The sequence below is a fragment of the Paroedura picta genome, chromosome 7 (assembly GCF_049243985.1).
Source record: "Paroedura picta isolate Pp20150507F chromosome 7, Ppicta_v3.0, whole genome shotgun sequence".
NCBI lineage: Eukaryota > Metazoa > Chordata > Lepidosauria > Squamata > Gekkonidae > Paroedura > Paroedura picta.
This window is the reverse complement of record NC_135375.1, coordinates 92,403,888-92,417,834: the sequence shown is the minus strand read 5'-3', so window position 1 is coordinate 92,417,834 and position 13,947 is coordinate 92,403,888. Positions and strand designations below refer to the sequence as shown.

General features: G+C 45.5%; 1 protein-coding gene across 1 annotated transcript; it reads left to right on the top strand.

The window, feature by feature from the left end:
- Positions 1 to 3,114: 3,114 nt before the first annotated feature.
- Positions 3,115 to 13,552, top strand: LOC143841280 (protein NipSnap homolog 3A-like). The gene is made up of 6 exons (XM_077345388.1): positions 3,115 to 3,235; positions 6,850 to 7,057; positions 9,752 to 9,910; positions 10,977 to 11,126; positions 12,015 to 12,101; positions 12,227 to 13,552. Exons 1-6 carry the CDS (start codon positions 3,173 to 3,175, stop codon positions 12,301 to 12,303), a joined length of 744 nt encoding a protein of 247 aa, XP_077201503.1. The 5' UTR covers positions 3,115 to 3,172; the 3' UTR covers positions 12,304 to 13,552.
- The last annotated feature ends 395 nt before the right edge of the window (positions 13,553 to 13,947 follow it).

Sequence of the window (13,947 nt, the reverse complement as noted above, 5' to 3'; positions counted from 1 at the left end):
TTTTATTGTGTGGAATACTTTTTTTCGCTATAGTTAGCACTTTTAAAAAACCAGTCTCCCTCCGAGCTCCTGATTCTCCCTCCATTTTATTCTCACAACAACCCTGTGAGGTAAGCTGAGAAAGAATGACTGATCCAGGATTACCCAGTGAGCCTCACAATAGGTGGGACATTGAATCTGGATTTCCCCAGGCTGACTTGGAATTTGGTTGCCCAACAACTATCAAGTTATTTTTTAAATGCAAGAAATCAGTGTGCACATTTCAGTGAAACACAGTTCCCCAGGAATGAAAAATACATAGGATAGATATGCACTTTGTGCTTTTTTTATGTGTTATACTCACATTTTTACATGGTTAATTTATTCATACAACAAATATTACAAAATGCTTAATAAATACTATCTTTATAACTCCCTAAGGTTCAAAGGTAAATAGAATAAAGCAGGTGTTAATGTGGGACAACACCTCCATGCATTGACCCACAGAGATGATATCCATGGCTCCTTTTACAGATGGGGGTGGGCTAAAAATGGAAAGTGGGACAGTGGTTTCCCCCAATCAAGCAGCACAAAGGTTTCGTTTCAGAATTCAGAATCACAGAGAGCTGGGAGAGATTATGAAGGGCCACCCAGTCCAGCCCCCCACATTTTGGGGACTTAAAAATCACACACTGCTCTTAGGTGCTCATCCAGTCTCCTCCTAAAGGCTTCCAACAGAGCAGACTCCCCCAGCCTCCGAGGCAGCATATACCATCTACAAACAGCCCCCACCGTTAGTAAAGGCTTTCTGATATTTAAGTGGAACCTCCTTTCCCATTATTTGAACTCACTGTTCCTGGTCCTTGTCTCTAGAGCTGCAGTGAACAAACTGGCCTCCTCTTCAATATGTCTACCTTTCACGTAGTTAAACACAGCTATTAGATTGCCCCTTGCCCTCCTCCAAGCTACACCTCTCCTCAACCTTTCCTCGTGAGACATAGATTCCAACCCCTCAACCATTTTATCCTTCGCTTTTTTTCATTCCCCTTTGTCATTTAAATAATACATTGCCAAAGGTAGATCTGATCAGTTAACTGCTGGAGAAGGCAATGACTGAAAAGGTTAGTCTTTGACGAAATCTAGACGTAATACCAAGACAGTTTGGCCCTCTGCAGACGATCCCACACCCTCCCATACTTTTGGAGTCAAGCGGTGATTTCTGATATAGCACGAACCATCCTTTGCTGTTACATCCTACTTCAGTTTGTCCTTAACTTAGCCTTGCTAAGCTAAATCATAGCTTTGATTATAAGGAACACGCAAAGACTCACTGGAAAAGACAATAAAGCAAGGAAAAGAGGAAGACGGAATATAAGAGGGATTGACTCAATAAAGGAAGCCATGGCTTTCAGTTTTGCAAGACCTGAGCGAGGCTGTTAATGACAGCACTTTTTGGAGGTCATTATGGGACCACATGTTGGAAGCAACAGCACATAACACCACCCTATCAAAGGCTTGAAATAATGTAACTGTTCAAGATTGTACTGTAAATACGTTCATGTTTGGGTGTGGAAATTCCGTTCCATTATATCTGAGGAAGTGTGCATGTACACGAAAGCTTATACCTTGAACAAAATCTTGTTGGTCTTGAAGGTACCACTGGGCTCCAACTGCTTCAGACCAACACACCAACCCAACTGAAATCTATCCTCAGAGGGTCTCTGGGTTTCTGCTTATTTTAAACAACTGTTACCATCGCGGAACTCAAGACAGCTTACACTAGAAGTAAAACATTATGAGAAATAATAAACACCCAAAAATGCCACTGGAAAAAAAAACATAAATACCACTGTTTAGAAATCCATTTAGAATTGCCAATATTAAAAAAATCAATCCATCAAATGCAGGCCTAAATAAAACTGCCTCCAGAAGACCAACAATGAGGGAGCTAGGCACACGTCCCTGAGGTGGTTGATCCAGAGTTGTGTGGCCACCACAGAAAAGGCCCTGTCTTGTACACCCCCAAACAAGCTTCTCTGGTTGATGGGGCAGTCAGGACAACAACTCCCTATTGTCTTAAGTCCTGGATGGGAGCACATGGGAGAAGACGGCTCTTCAGATACCCCGATCCCAAGCCATGTAGGGCTTTAAACCAACATATCAAATTGGTGTTGGGGTTCAATTCAACCACTTGTTCTTATTTACAAAAGCTTTGTGGTGTGCCCAGATCAGGAAACCTCACGTGGAGACTGGTAACTCTAGCCACTGGGATCCTTATAAATCACAAAAATATCAGCTACTGGTAACTTCGTAAACTCAGCTTGTACTTCTAGCAAGGCTCTTGGGTCTGCTAAACATCTTCATTATCATGATGCAACATATTTGTTGGGATATCTTCCCAATCCTGTTTACTCATTCACCACCAATTTACTCTCTCCCTGTATACGTAGTGTGGTGATTTCTATTTCATTCACCCCCTGAATAAAACTTGGTCTGTCTCCAAGGTGACATTGGACTCCCAACTTTGTTCTGCCACTTCAGACCAATAGGGATACCCACCTGAATTTAACTCCCCTTTGTTTTCCCATAACACGAGATAATGCCGTCTAATTTACGTTAAAACCACCTGATGATAGGATTTTCTTGGCGACATTTGTACAATAACCAGGTGAGCATGACTGGGTTACATCCCTGGAAGGCAAAAACCACAAACCTCCGGCTCCCTTACTTGGGCTCCAACTCCATGGAGGGAGCAATTATGCTGGGGCTGGTCGCAGGGGTAAAAGGAGGCCAGGCTGACAGAGAACACGGTGCTTAGAGGCGATCAAAATGGACACTGGCCAGAGCACCATCCAACTGAAATTCGCGGCGACGGCTGGGCCACAGGGCAGACAAACCCTCCATTTACATAAAAAGCCCTGGGGGACCCTCCCCCCACCCCCTCAGGGCGGACTTCTCCCCCCCCCCCGGCCCCTTATCAGCCGGCCCTTCTCCCGCGCTTCCGCGAGCGGCACTTCGGCGGCGGCTGCCCGGGCGGGAGCGTCGAGTGCGGCGTCGGCCACGCGGTCGAGGCCGTCCAATGCTCAGCCCAGCCTAGCGCCGGCGGGCGGGCGGGCCAGCCGAGGGGAGGGGAGGGGAGGGGAGGGGAGGGAGCCGCACAAAGCCGGGCGCCGCTTCGCCGGGACCGGGGGCCATGCTGGGCTGTCGCGCTCTCCTCGCGGGACTCGCCGCGGCGGGCCGAGGGGCTGGTCTGCAGGTGAGGGAGGGGCGCGCGCCAGGGGGGGCCGCGGGGAGGGGGCGTCGGACTTCGCGTCCGGGGTGGGGGGCAGCCCCCTCTTTGCACAGCTTCGCGGCGCCTGTGGAGGGTCGTCCTGCCGCCCAGCTCTCCGAAGAACTCTGCCTGCAGCCTTTCGGGGGGGGGGGGTGGAGGGGCTGGCTGGAAGCCACAAGGAAGGAAGCCCCTGAAGCGGATTTTGCAGCGGGTTTACTTGGGAAGGCTTCCGGGCCCGGGAGGAACTTGGAGCCTTGCCTTCTCCACTGCAAGATTGCGCTGATTAATGTATACTTTAGGTTTGGGGTTGGGAAACACCTGGAGACGCGGGAGGGGCGGAGGCGGGAGGGGAGGGGAGGGGAGGGGGCGGGGAGGGGCCTCGGTGGAGTCGGATGCCCGGGAGTCCGCCCTCCAAAGCAGCCCTTCTCTGCGGGGAAATCGATCCCTGCCGCCTGGAGATAGATGAGCTATAAGTCCAGGGGATCCCTATTGCATCACCTTTCTCCTCAGTAGAGGGACTCAACGCAGTTTACATCAGTCTTCTTTCTACTTTATGATCGCAACAAACCTGCGGGACAGGTTACACCGAGGTGCCCCCAGATCGCCCCGTGGACTTCGGCTGACACTCTGGCTCTGCTCTGGCTTGACTGAGGAAAGTGGAGGAAAGATGCCTCCCATGTAGAGGAGCCAGAGTCCTCTGGGGCTATTGGTGGTGGGGGTGGCGCAAGAGTGCTTATGAAGACATTGGGGTGGAGAGGGAGGGGGAAAGTGCCAGGTCTCTCTTCCAAGATGAATGGGGCAATGGGCGTGTCATCTGCCCGAAATATCAGGCATGGATTTGCTCCTCCTTGTTGTGCCTCACCGCAGTAGGGTTGCTTGCTCTAGCCTGGGAAGTGAAAAACACACTTTAGGGTCCAGGGGCACTTTTAAGACCAACCAAGTTGTATTCCAGATATAAGCCTCCATGTGTATCAGAGGAAATGTGTGTGCACATGAAAGCTCATCCCTCAAATGAAACTTGGCTGGTCTTAAAGGTCCGCCTGGACACTAAGAGAGGATTAGGCAGTCTGGTTAAAAATTTATGGTTTCTCCTTCCTGGGTTTAGCTTCACAACAATCTTGCAATGTTGGTTGGGCTGACAGATAATATCTGGCCCAAGAGCCTCCTATGAAGTTCATGGATGACAGGGGATTTGAACCCAGGTCTTTCACTTGTGGTCCAGCCACTAAACTAAGCCATCCTGGTTTATTGGTGCAGGAAAGCTCCTAAGTTCAGTGGCAGAAGAAGATGAAGAAGGTTCTTATATGCTGCTTTTCTCTACCCGAAGGAGGCTCAAAGCAGCTTACAGTCGCCTTCCCTTTCCTCTCCCCACAACAGACACCCTGTGAGGTGGAAATCCAGAATGGTTTCCCAGTTCATTATAACACAGTTATGCTTTTCTTTTCGCACATTCCGGCTGATGCTCACCACATAACAGCCTCTAAATGGACTTCCGAATGGGATGTCCAGCTAACTGTCCTAGCAGCAGGACAATTAATTTCTAGATCACTCTGCACTTTTTCTGTTTTTCCTGTTCTGCTTAAATAGCATGTCCTCTTCTGGAAGCCGGGAGGAAACCTCTGCCTGGGAAACCATAATTAGCACATCTAGTGGGATCCATTCAACAAGTGAATAAATTTGGGGGTCCTCTGTTAGAGAATGCAATAGCAGCCACCAGCATTTAGAAGGATTGGTCCATGAAGGATTGGTCCATCCATGGCTGCTAGCCATGTTGACTGAAGGGAGCCTCCACCTTCGGAGGCACTATACCTCTGAACACGAGTGCTAGGAGAGTTAGATCAGGGGAAAGCCTTGGCCTTTGCGCCCTGTTCATTGGTGCTCAAGGGAGAGTGGGTCACCACTGTATGAAAACAGGATGCTGGACTAGATGATAGGCCACTGGTCTGCAGCAACAGGATACCTCAGATGTATCAGGAAATACAGAAGGTGCCATCTTTGTCAGGGTCAAAGTCTGCTTGACTTTCTGATCTGGGAATGAATTTTTTGTGTGTGGGGAGGAAGTTTACGTTAAATAGTTTACTAGTTTACTAGCCAGTAATAATAATAAAGGTTATGTTTGCAATATCCCAAGGAGAAGAATCCAGGACAACTGAAGGGTTTCCCATGTTATTCCAGCGAAGTAACCATTTTTCTGTTGTCAGATAAAAGTTTCAAGTGCTGAGAGGCACCTTCCCCCCCCCCCCCAAAAAAAAACCCAAAACAAAAACCCCTCTACAACCTTCCCAGGAGTGTTTCTCCTGGGACAGACAAAAGAGGGCAATAAAGACAGTTGGAACCCTTGCAAATTATAAGGCTGAGATAGACGGCAGCATCCATTCTTTTAAGAGGTGTTCTTGGCAGGTGGTCTAAAAGTGGTGCATTGATCTTTCTTTTGCATGTGCCTGGAAGTAGTTTGCTGACTCTGCATTGCGTTAAGTGATTCCGGTGGGCCTAGGTGTTGCCTGCAGTCTGCACTGGAAAACAGGCACCCGTGAAAAGGGCAATAAATAAATAAATTCCCCATTGCCCTGTGGCTCTGTTTAATTACGAAGCTCCCCAGCTTTGGCAACAGTCAAATAATATACGGTCTGGATTTTGCAGACGCCTGACTTCTGGGAGCTTCAGGCAGCCCCAAATACACTTGTTTACCACACAGCCTGCAATTACTCTTTTCGGGTTGCAGTCAATGCATATGCATCTGCCACGCCAACGCTTGAGAAGTATCATCCGACAGTGAATAGATCTGGGGAAAGAGTGAGCAAAAGCGATTAAGGAGGCAGTATGTGGTTAGCATTTCAGACTAGTATTGAGGAGTCCTGGGTTTGAATCCCCACTCTGCCTTGGAAGCTGCTTGAAGAAGTGAGCAGTGACTCCCGGAAGCTCATAGCCTGCCACGAATTTTGTTAAATCTTTTACGGTGCAACTGGGCCCTTGCTCTTTCCTACTGCTACAGACAGACTAACATGGTTACCCATCTTGATCCGGCCCATTCTTAACAATTTAATTGTACTTCTATTTATTTTTTATTTATTTATGTTTGGATTTGTATCCCGCCTCTCACAACTTTTATCACCATGAGGTGGCTAACAATTAAAACCATGCGCAATTAAAACTTCTGCTTGATTTGTGTTTGCGAGATATATTTTGGCCCAATCTTTAATATTATTTGTTCACCACTATGGTATTCCTAGTTTTATCTCCTGTCAGGTCTTACCTTCATTACCATTCATAAAAACAATATTTATTTTGTTCTGTTGTTTTACAAAATTCTACTTAGTTGCTTTAGAAAAACCTTATTGAATTAAATAATACCAGTTATCAGTACCCGGTTGCACCTTCTTCTTCAGTACCAATAGCAAATTGTCTTCTCCTTCAGTGTCAATTGCAGTTTTCACTTCAGCAGAGGAAACTCATCCAGGGCCTGTTGCCTGCAAAATAATTCCTCTCATTTTAACAGATCCGTTTGCTGAGCCTGTAAATTCACATGGCACATGAATATAAAATGAAATAATGCCGCTGCCGATTAAAGTAAACCCTCACACCCAGTCTCTGTCTTGCAGGCTTCATCGTCCTTTGCTACTGGGCCCAGGCAAGGTGATGGGACATTCTATGAGTTGCGCACCTACACTGTTAAACCAGACAAGATGAAGGACTTCCTGGAGCTGACCGACAGAAACATTCACCTTCGGACTGCGCACTCTCCGTTGGTTGGCTATTGGACCTCAGAGTTCGGGGGACTGAATAAAACTTTCCATATTTGGAAGTATGGTATGAACAGCTCAACTTCACAATGCCTTGTATTCTGAGAAGATTAGAGTCGTTCCTTTTGGAACTTTGAGGGTTTTAAAAAAGCCGTAGCTGCTCAGAACATTTGGCCTCTCCATTCTGGAGTCTGGTCTCTCATCATGTGAGTGACTGTGTCTTTGTTTACATGTCTTGTCTTTCCTTTAAGGAGCTTAGGGTGGCACAACAACCCTGTGAGGTAGGCTAGACACACAGGTAGTGGTTGATTGGACCAGGCAGGGCCACTCTTGCATGGGGGCCTGAAGCCACATTGCCTTGGGCTACATTCAACATGTATCCCACTGCTGAATTTCAGAACGGCAGCCACTCATGGTGTTGGGTCACATCTCAAGGGCCACGTATGCTATCTGGAGTACATTTTTAAGTTCAGCAGCTACAGACAACACAGTGGGTGTAGAAAGCATACCGACTCGAGTTGCCAATCCTAACATACCTGTGAAAAAATGGTAACACTTGCTATTTATAATACACTGCTCCTGAAGTGCTTCAGATGTATTATCTTAGCAGTCTTACAACACCCTCCTCATTATAGATGTGGGGGGTCTGGGAGAAGGGGCCTCCTTCTCTGTGGCTGAGCCAGGCTTTGCTCTTCACCCGCCATGAGGGACTTTCTCTCAAGTGACTTGCATTCTGCTCTGATTTTAAGGAAGGTTGGAGGTGGGGGTGGGGAGAAGGGAAAAGAGCCAGGGGAAATGATTAATAGGGACATTTATTTTCAGCCAAAATCAATTCAGAGGCAGGTTATTAATCTGAGCATTGAGATTTCAATGTTCTGAAATTTCTAAGCCCTAGCACCTCTTAACACAGTTTTTATTAATTAATTTTTGTTTTTAAATCCCCGTAACCTAATAAAATGCCTCTGGGGTTCAGGTTCTGGTTTCTGGCCTTCAGAATCAATGAAATTGCTCTATCTTGTTCCAGTTTACTGATTCTAGAACTGCACAATGTCTGTGTTTGTATAGCATATACTGGGCGTCCTGTGCTGCCATTGGCATGGTTTCAAAAGCAACACAATATGCCCTTTTTTTCCAAATGTCAGAGCATAACTCCTCCATCAGCCCCCGTGTTTCTATACTTGCTTCCTCCGATTAGGCCTGGGCCTCACGCAGAGGGCTCTCGGCAAGCACAAAGAGCCATGCTTTTCCAGCAGGAGTGGCAATGTTTCTGTTGTTGTTCTATTTTGGGCTGGGGAAATGGCACCAGGAGCTGCATATAAGCTGTAATAAGATAGAGTGTGCATAAAGGCATACCCTCTTTGGGGCAGTTAATGATTAAGTGGATCTGTGGGGGCCAGTTTCCACTGGACCAGGCATAAGGATTGAAACAATATTATATGAAAAAGATACCTCTCTGCCCTTGCCCACCAAATAGTAGGGCGGAGATAATGCTGGGGATCGGTTGATTGCTGAGAGGTAGAGATGAAGCTGCAGTTGCATGGGGAGCTAGGGGGATAGAGCGGCTAAAATGCTACACTGGGATCTGGGGGACCCAAGTTCAAATCCCCACTCTGCATCGGAAGCTTGCTTGGGCTACTCAGACATCCTGCTTCACCTACCTTGCAGGGTTGTGAGGATAAAATGGAGGAGAGAGGAGTTATGTAAGCCACGTTGTAAACAAAGGCATTGTAAAGAAAGGCGATGCATATGAGCAATAAATAAGAGTAAAGGGGACTCTTCCCTTACCAAGCTTAGCTGTACTGAAGCTACTTAGCTGTACTGAACTATTAATAGTAGTTCACACTAAGTAAGTTCCTTCTTCAGCTGTTATTTCAGAATTCTAAAATTACTTGCTATTATATTTGCTGTTACAAAATTACTTGTTATTGTTGTTGTATTTGACCATGTTATATGTTAGGCTGCTCCATGTATCTGCCCGTGATGTTATATGTAAACCGTCCTGAGCCATATGGAAGGGCAGTATAAAAATCTGTCTAATAAGTAAATAAATATATCAGCAGTCAGCATATAGGGAGTTAAAAAGTTGAAGAGTTAATGTTGAAGGTTCCCTATTGAAATTAAATAACTTAAGGAAGATTTGCTTGGGTCTGGACAAGGTAAAGTTTGAGGCTCCGAGTGACAGCCGTGTATTTTAAACCCAAGGTGTTAGCTCATGACTAATATGAGCTGGACATGACTCAGTTTGGCTTTTATGGGACAAAATCCTGAATTTAGAACAATGTAAATAAAGCCACAGATGTTCAAACTCTGCCAATTTCAGCCTCTATCCCCGGTCCCACCTCAAAAACTTTCTGTAGCACTTTTGAATGCATAACATTTTAAAGGCAAACATGTTAGTTTGGTAGCTATACTTCTAACTGCACCCTACATGTCACCAGTCTCGACTTCTGCTTGGCCCTTCTACGGGGACAGAGCATCACTGAAGTTGCTATGGAGGCCCTTTCTCCCCCTCCATCTGATTTAATTCTGGCTTATAGGGAAGAAGTAAAACACCCAAATGCCTTTGGACACTCTTGACAAATGGGCATTTGATGGGATTTTTAAGGCATGCAGTATGCAGGTGGGAGGGAGGGAGTATTTGCACGAGCTTGACCATACATCAGTTACAAAACATCACATCACAAGCAAACATCTGAAAAGAGTCCAAAGGACACTGGTCATCTGCCTAAAGTAATTCACCATGCTTCTCCTGTGTTCCCAGATAGCTTTGCACAGAGAGCTGCTGTCCGGGCAGCATTAGCCAAGGACCAAGAATGGCAGGAAAAATACATGTCCCAAATGCTCCCCTTGCTAACTAAGCAAAAGAACGAAATTGCTTACCTGGTCCCCTGGTGTGAACTTGGCAGCCCTCCAAAAGATGGTGAGTTCCTTTTACTTGGTGGCACTTAGCTGTCGACACTACTTAATGGACTGATTTTCAACCCTCAGTTGGGCCTGTGGCTGCGGCAACATTCTTAGCTGTGGAGGGTAGGCTTTTTACATGGCAATACAATTGTTCTCAAACCATTCCGCCTTTGCAGCTCTAAGGACTTGGTTTTTAAAAAAGTGAAAGCTCTTCAGAAGCTTTCCAGGGATTTCTCCATGAAAATATCAGAAAATGGGGTATGAATGTTGTCCACCAGCATTCATCTTCCATTGTGAAACACTCCTTGGGCATTATGCCAAGGATCCATTCCAAACATACAAGCGTTCCTTAGCAGAGAAGTCAGTGAGTAAAGGGGGCTCCTCAAAAGTTTGAAATTACTGCTGTGATATTGTCCATGCAGACTTCTCTTTGTTTCTATATTCTGTTGTCTCGTTTAATTACATTTGGGGCTGTCAGCTCCAGACCGTGCAATTCCTGAATAGTTGAGGGGGTGATACCCACAGACACGGGAGTTTGAGGAGGGACAAGAGCACAGTGGATGCCACAGAGTCTGCCCTCCAAGGCTGCCCTTTTCTCCAGAGGAACTGATCTCTGTAGCCTAGAGACCAGCTGGAATTCTGGGAGAATTTCAGGCCCCACCTTGCAATTAGTAACCCTAATTGCACTGAAGTTCTGTGTGCTATGCACACACACACACACACACACAGTGTGGTTCCAAATTGTGAAACCTGTGTAGATTAAGAAAATTAGCTTCTTAATTTGTTTAATTATACTGGTTGTGAAGTGCCTTGACCAGTGCTACTGAGCACCTTTAGCCTTAGGCAAAATTGCCCACACAGTGTTTGTGCTGCCTTTGGAGCCACAAGGACTAGAAACTTGAAGTTTTGTTTCCAAGCAATTGAAGGCTGAAATTCACAGCAGTGAATTACAACCGAATCCTGTGCTTTCCACATGTTGTGCGCCTGGTTGCAAAATATACGGAGCCAGTAACGTTCTGTTGAAGGTCTGTTATTCATCCTGAACCCGAGATGTCTAATGTTTTCTTCCTGCCACTGTCTAGGTGTCTACGAATTGGTTACTTTCCAGATGAAGCCTGGTGGGCCAGCCGTGTGGGGGCAATCCTTCAAAGCAGCAATCAGCACTCATCTAAAGTCAGGCTACACGAAGCTGATTGGAGTCTTCCACACAGAATACGGACACCTTAACAGAGGTATAATGTTCACTGCCAAACGCACCTGGTGCCTGTGATCTCCTCCCTGGGCGGAGAGGGGGGGGCTGCTTGACAGAGAAATAATTGGTGGTCTTTTCAGGTGAAACTAGTAATTATTTCCTTCTTGATGTGGCATCCCACATTGGTGAAAGATAGGGGGAGCTCCCTTGTTTGGACCGCAATGTGTTTCATGCCATGAACATTCACAGAATCATAGAGTTGGAAGGGGCCACAAAGGCCATCTAGTCCAACCCCCTGCTCAACGCAGGATCAGCCCAAAGCATATACCTAACAGTTAAACTGCACCACTAAGAAAATCCCGCTGTGTATGCTCTATTATGGGGAGGATTATAGTTATGCAAAGTTTTGTTTTTTAGGCACAAGGCTTCCCTCTGAAACAGAGAAAAGAGAGTTTCTGAGCATCAGCAGAGTGCTTGCCCTTCACTGCTGAATAAATATGCTAGCACAGATCTCAGAGGCAAGGGAAAGGTGTTTGTAAGCTGCTTTGGGAATCCTTCAGGTAGTGAAAAGGGGAGTTAAAAAAACAGTTCTTCAGATGCTAATTTCTCTCAAGTCATGTGGTTGACAATGGACATACCTATGTATTATTTTGTAACCTTTAAACATTACGACGTTATCTGTATATCCTGCCATTGTTGCATTCACTCCTTAAGAAACGTAAGCGAGTCAATCATTTTGTTAGGAAGTTTATATATTTGTGTGTTAAGCTCTGCTATGCACTGCCTTGGGAACGCTGAATGGAACAGCAGCCTGTTCAACAAGCACTTTGTGAATGATGCTTTTCCCTGAGGAACGGGTGTCCAAACAAAGATTTGTTGGCTAATTAATGAAGTTTCCTTATTTAACTGCACTTCTCTGACTTCGTAGTTCATGTGCTTTGGTGGAATGAGAGCGCGGACAGCCGGGCATCAGGAAGGCACCGTGCCCACGAGGATCCCCGGATTGTAGCAGCCGGTAAGCAAGAGGATTCTGTCTCTTGTCCTTGCTTTAGAAAGAAATCCTGACGTTGCTTTAAGCTCTTTGCTGCTTTTAGCTCTTTGCTGCTTTTTTAAAAAACCTCTCTGTGATTTTATTTTCAGTGCGGGAGAGCGTTCAGTTTCTGGAGTCTCAGCGAAACTTTCTTCTGCTACCCACAGGATTTTCACCGCTGAAATAGTTTTTGTTGAACAATTTACTATTGAGAGATTAGGAAGAGTAATTTTCCAAACCATGTTTCTATCACAGTTCAGGGCTACTATAATCAGGACCTATTTTGCGTTTTGTTTTCCTATCAAACTGGGTACATTTTACACTTCTGCTTTTGAAAATGGAACATGGCGTTAGAGACGATGACTCAGCCAATTTATGAGAATTCAGAACTTCTTAAAACTGGTTTCCGCTGCCCTTGGCAACAGGCTATCTACCTTGTGAGGTTCCGTTTTCTTAAATCTGATCAATTGTGCACATTATTCTAGGGCTGGAAAAGTAGTGAGAAGTCAGTCTCCCCTTTTATAAATATGGTGCTTGGGGAGTCTCAGTTCAAGTCAAAACCTCCTCCCCATGCTGTGTTCCCAAAGTGACCCCCCATCAGATGCACATCACGTTATAGGACTCGTTGGTTTCCACAGTGGGACCAATAGAAGACCTGTAGGATCATTTCTGGACTATGGCATGTATATAGATGGAGGGATGGGTGAGTTAAATTTAATCCATATCTGGATTTTGGCCTTTTAGTTGGCAGTTGAAAAATGATTTGAAGGAAGCCTCCTCATGAATTTTCATTTTCCTGGCTGTTTAAGCAGGTTTTGCATTTTTAAAATGGTCCTTCAAAGGCACAAGTGGTCTTCAAACTCCTGTCCTTCATTTTAGTCTGTCTCTGGCCACAGTTTTCCATAGCTCAAAGGCTCCCTAACCTTAAGGGTTATGGATGCAGTTGCTGCCAATAAAAGTACTTCACTCACTGACCTCAAATGGGGATTTCCAACACTTCTCATGATGTCTTTGGTAGCAGAACAAAAACAATTGAGGTATAAGTGTGATGGTGACAGAGTACACAGTATTTAAGAAGTTCTGGTGCTGCCATCCCCCCCCCCCTCCTTCCCAAAAATAGTTCTGTATTATATGGGAACACTTTAGTAAGTTTCTGCTCAGGGTCCAAATTGGCTTTATTTCCTCTCTGATGGCCGAAAATGTCTGGCCTCCTTTCTTCCATGTACGTATGACTTGTTAAAAATGCTAAAACTCTGAATAAAATTCTGAGAACGTTGCCAGTGAATCAGGTATTGGAGGGTATGCATGTGCTCAGGCTGCTTGAATTGGAAAAGGGGGATTTACTAAGATGTAAATACTGAAATATAAGCAATGTTAAATCAATGACTTCCTCCCCGCACACAACAAATAAAGCTTGTTCTTTATGTGACTTTTAACTGGATCTCTACTTTGTCTTCTATCCACTTCTTAGCATAACCCATATAATGTCACAAAGGGCCCTCTCTTTGAACCTTAGGGGGCCTGGAGCTCTTGCATTCAGAGAACACTGGAGGGCTGCATTCACCCAGAAAAGGAGTAGCACAGGGCCAGAGATCAGTCCATAGTCAGGTGTAGTGTACACATCTTGCACTCACAACTTAGGGTTGCTGGGAGAAAAGGAATGGCAGATTTTTGAATGCTACATATGTATGAAACAAAGTCCTTCCAAATAGTAAACTATTACATCAGGAGGAAAGTATGGAGTAGATTACACGACTTACAGACTTTTGTATGTATGTGAACAAGCATCAAAACAATGACACACTCACAGTCCTGCGAATCTAGCTCTTCT

What these genes read in the sequence shown, in the direction of transcription:
- LOC143841280 (XM_077345388.1), top strand. Translation starts at nt 3,173, where the DNA reads ATGCTGGGCTGTCGCGCTCTCCTCGCGGGACTCGCCGCGGCGGGCCGA. An exon ending in GCCGAGGGGCTGGTCTGCAG is followed by an intron (nt 3,236 to 6,849) that starts GTGAGGGAGGGG and finishes TCTGTCTTGCAG; the next exon opens with GCTTCATCGTCCTTTGCTAC. An exon ending in TCCCCGGATTGTAGCAGCCG is followed by an intron (nt 12,102 to 12,226) that starts GTAAGCAAGAGG and finishes TTTTATTTTCAG; the next exon opens with TGCGGGAGAGCGTTCAGTTT.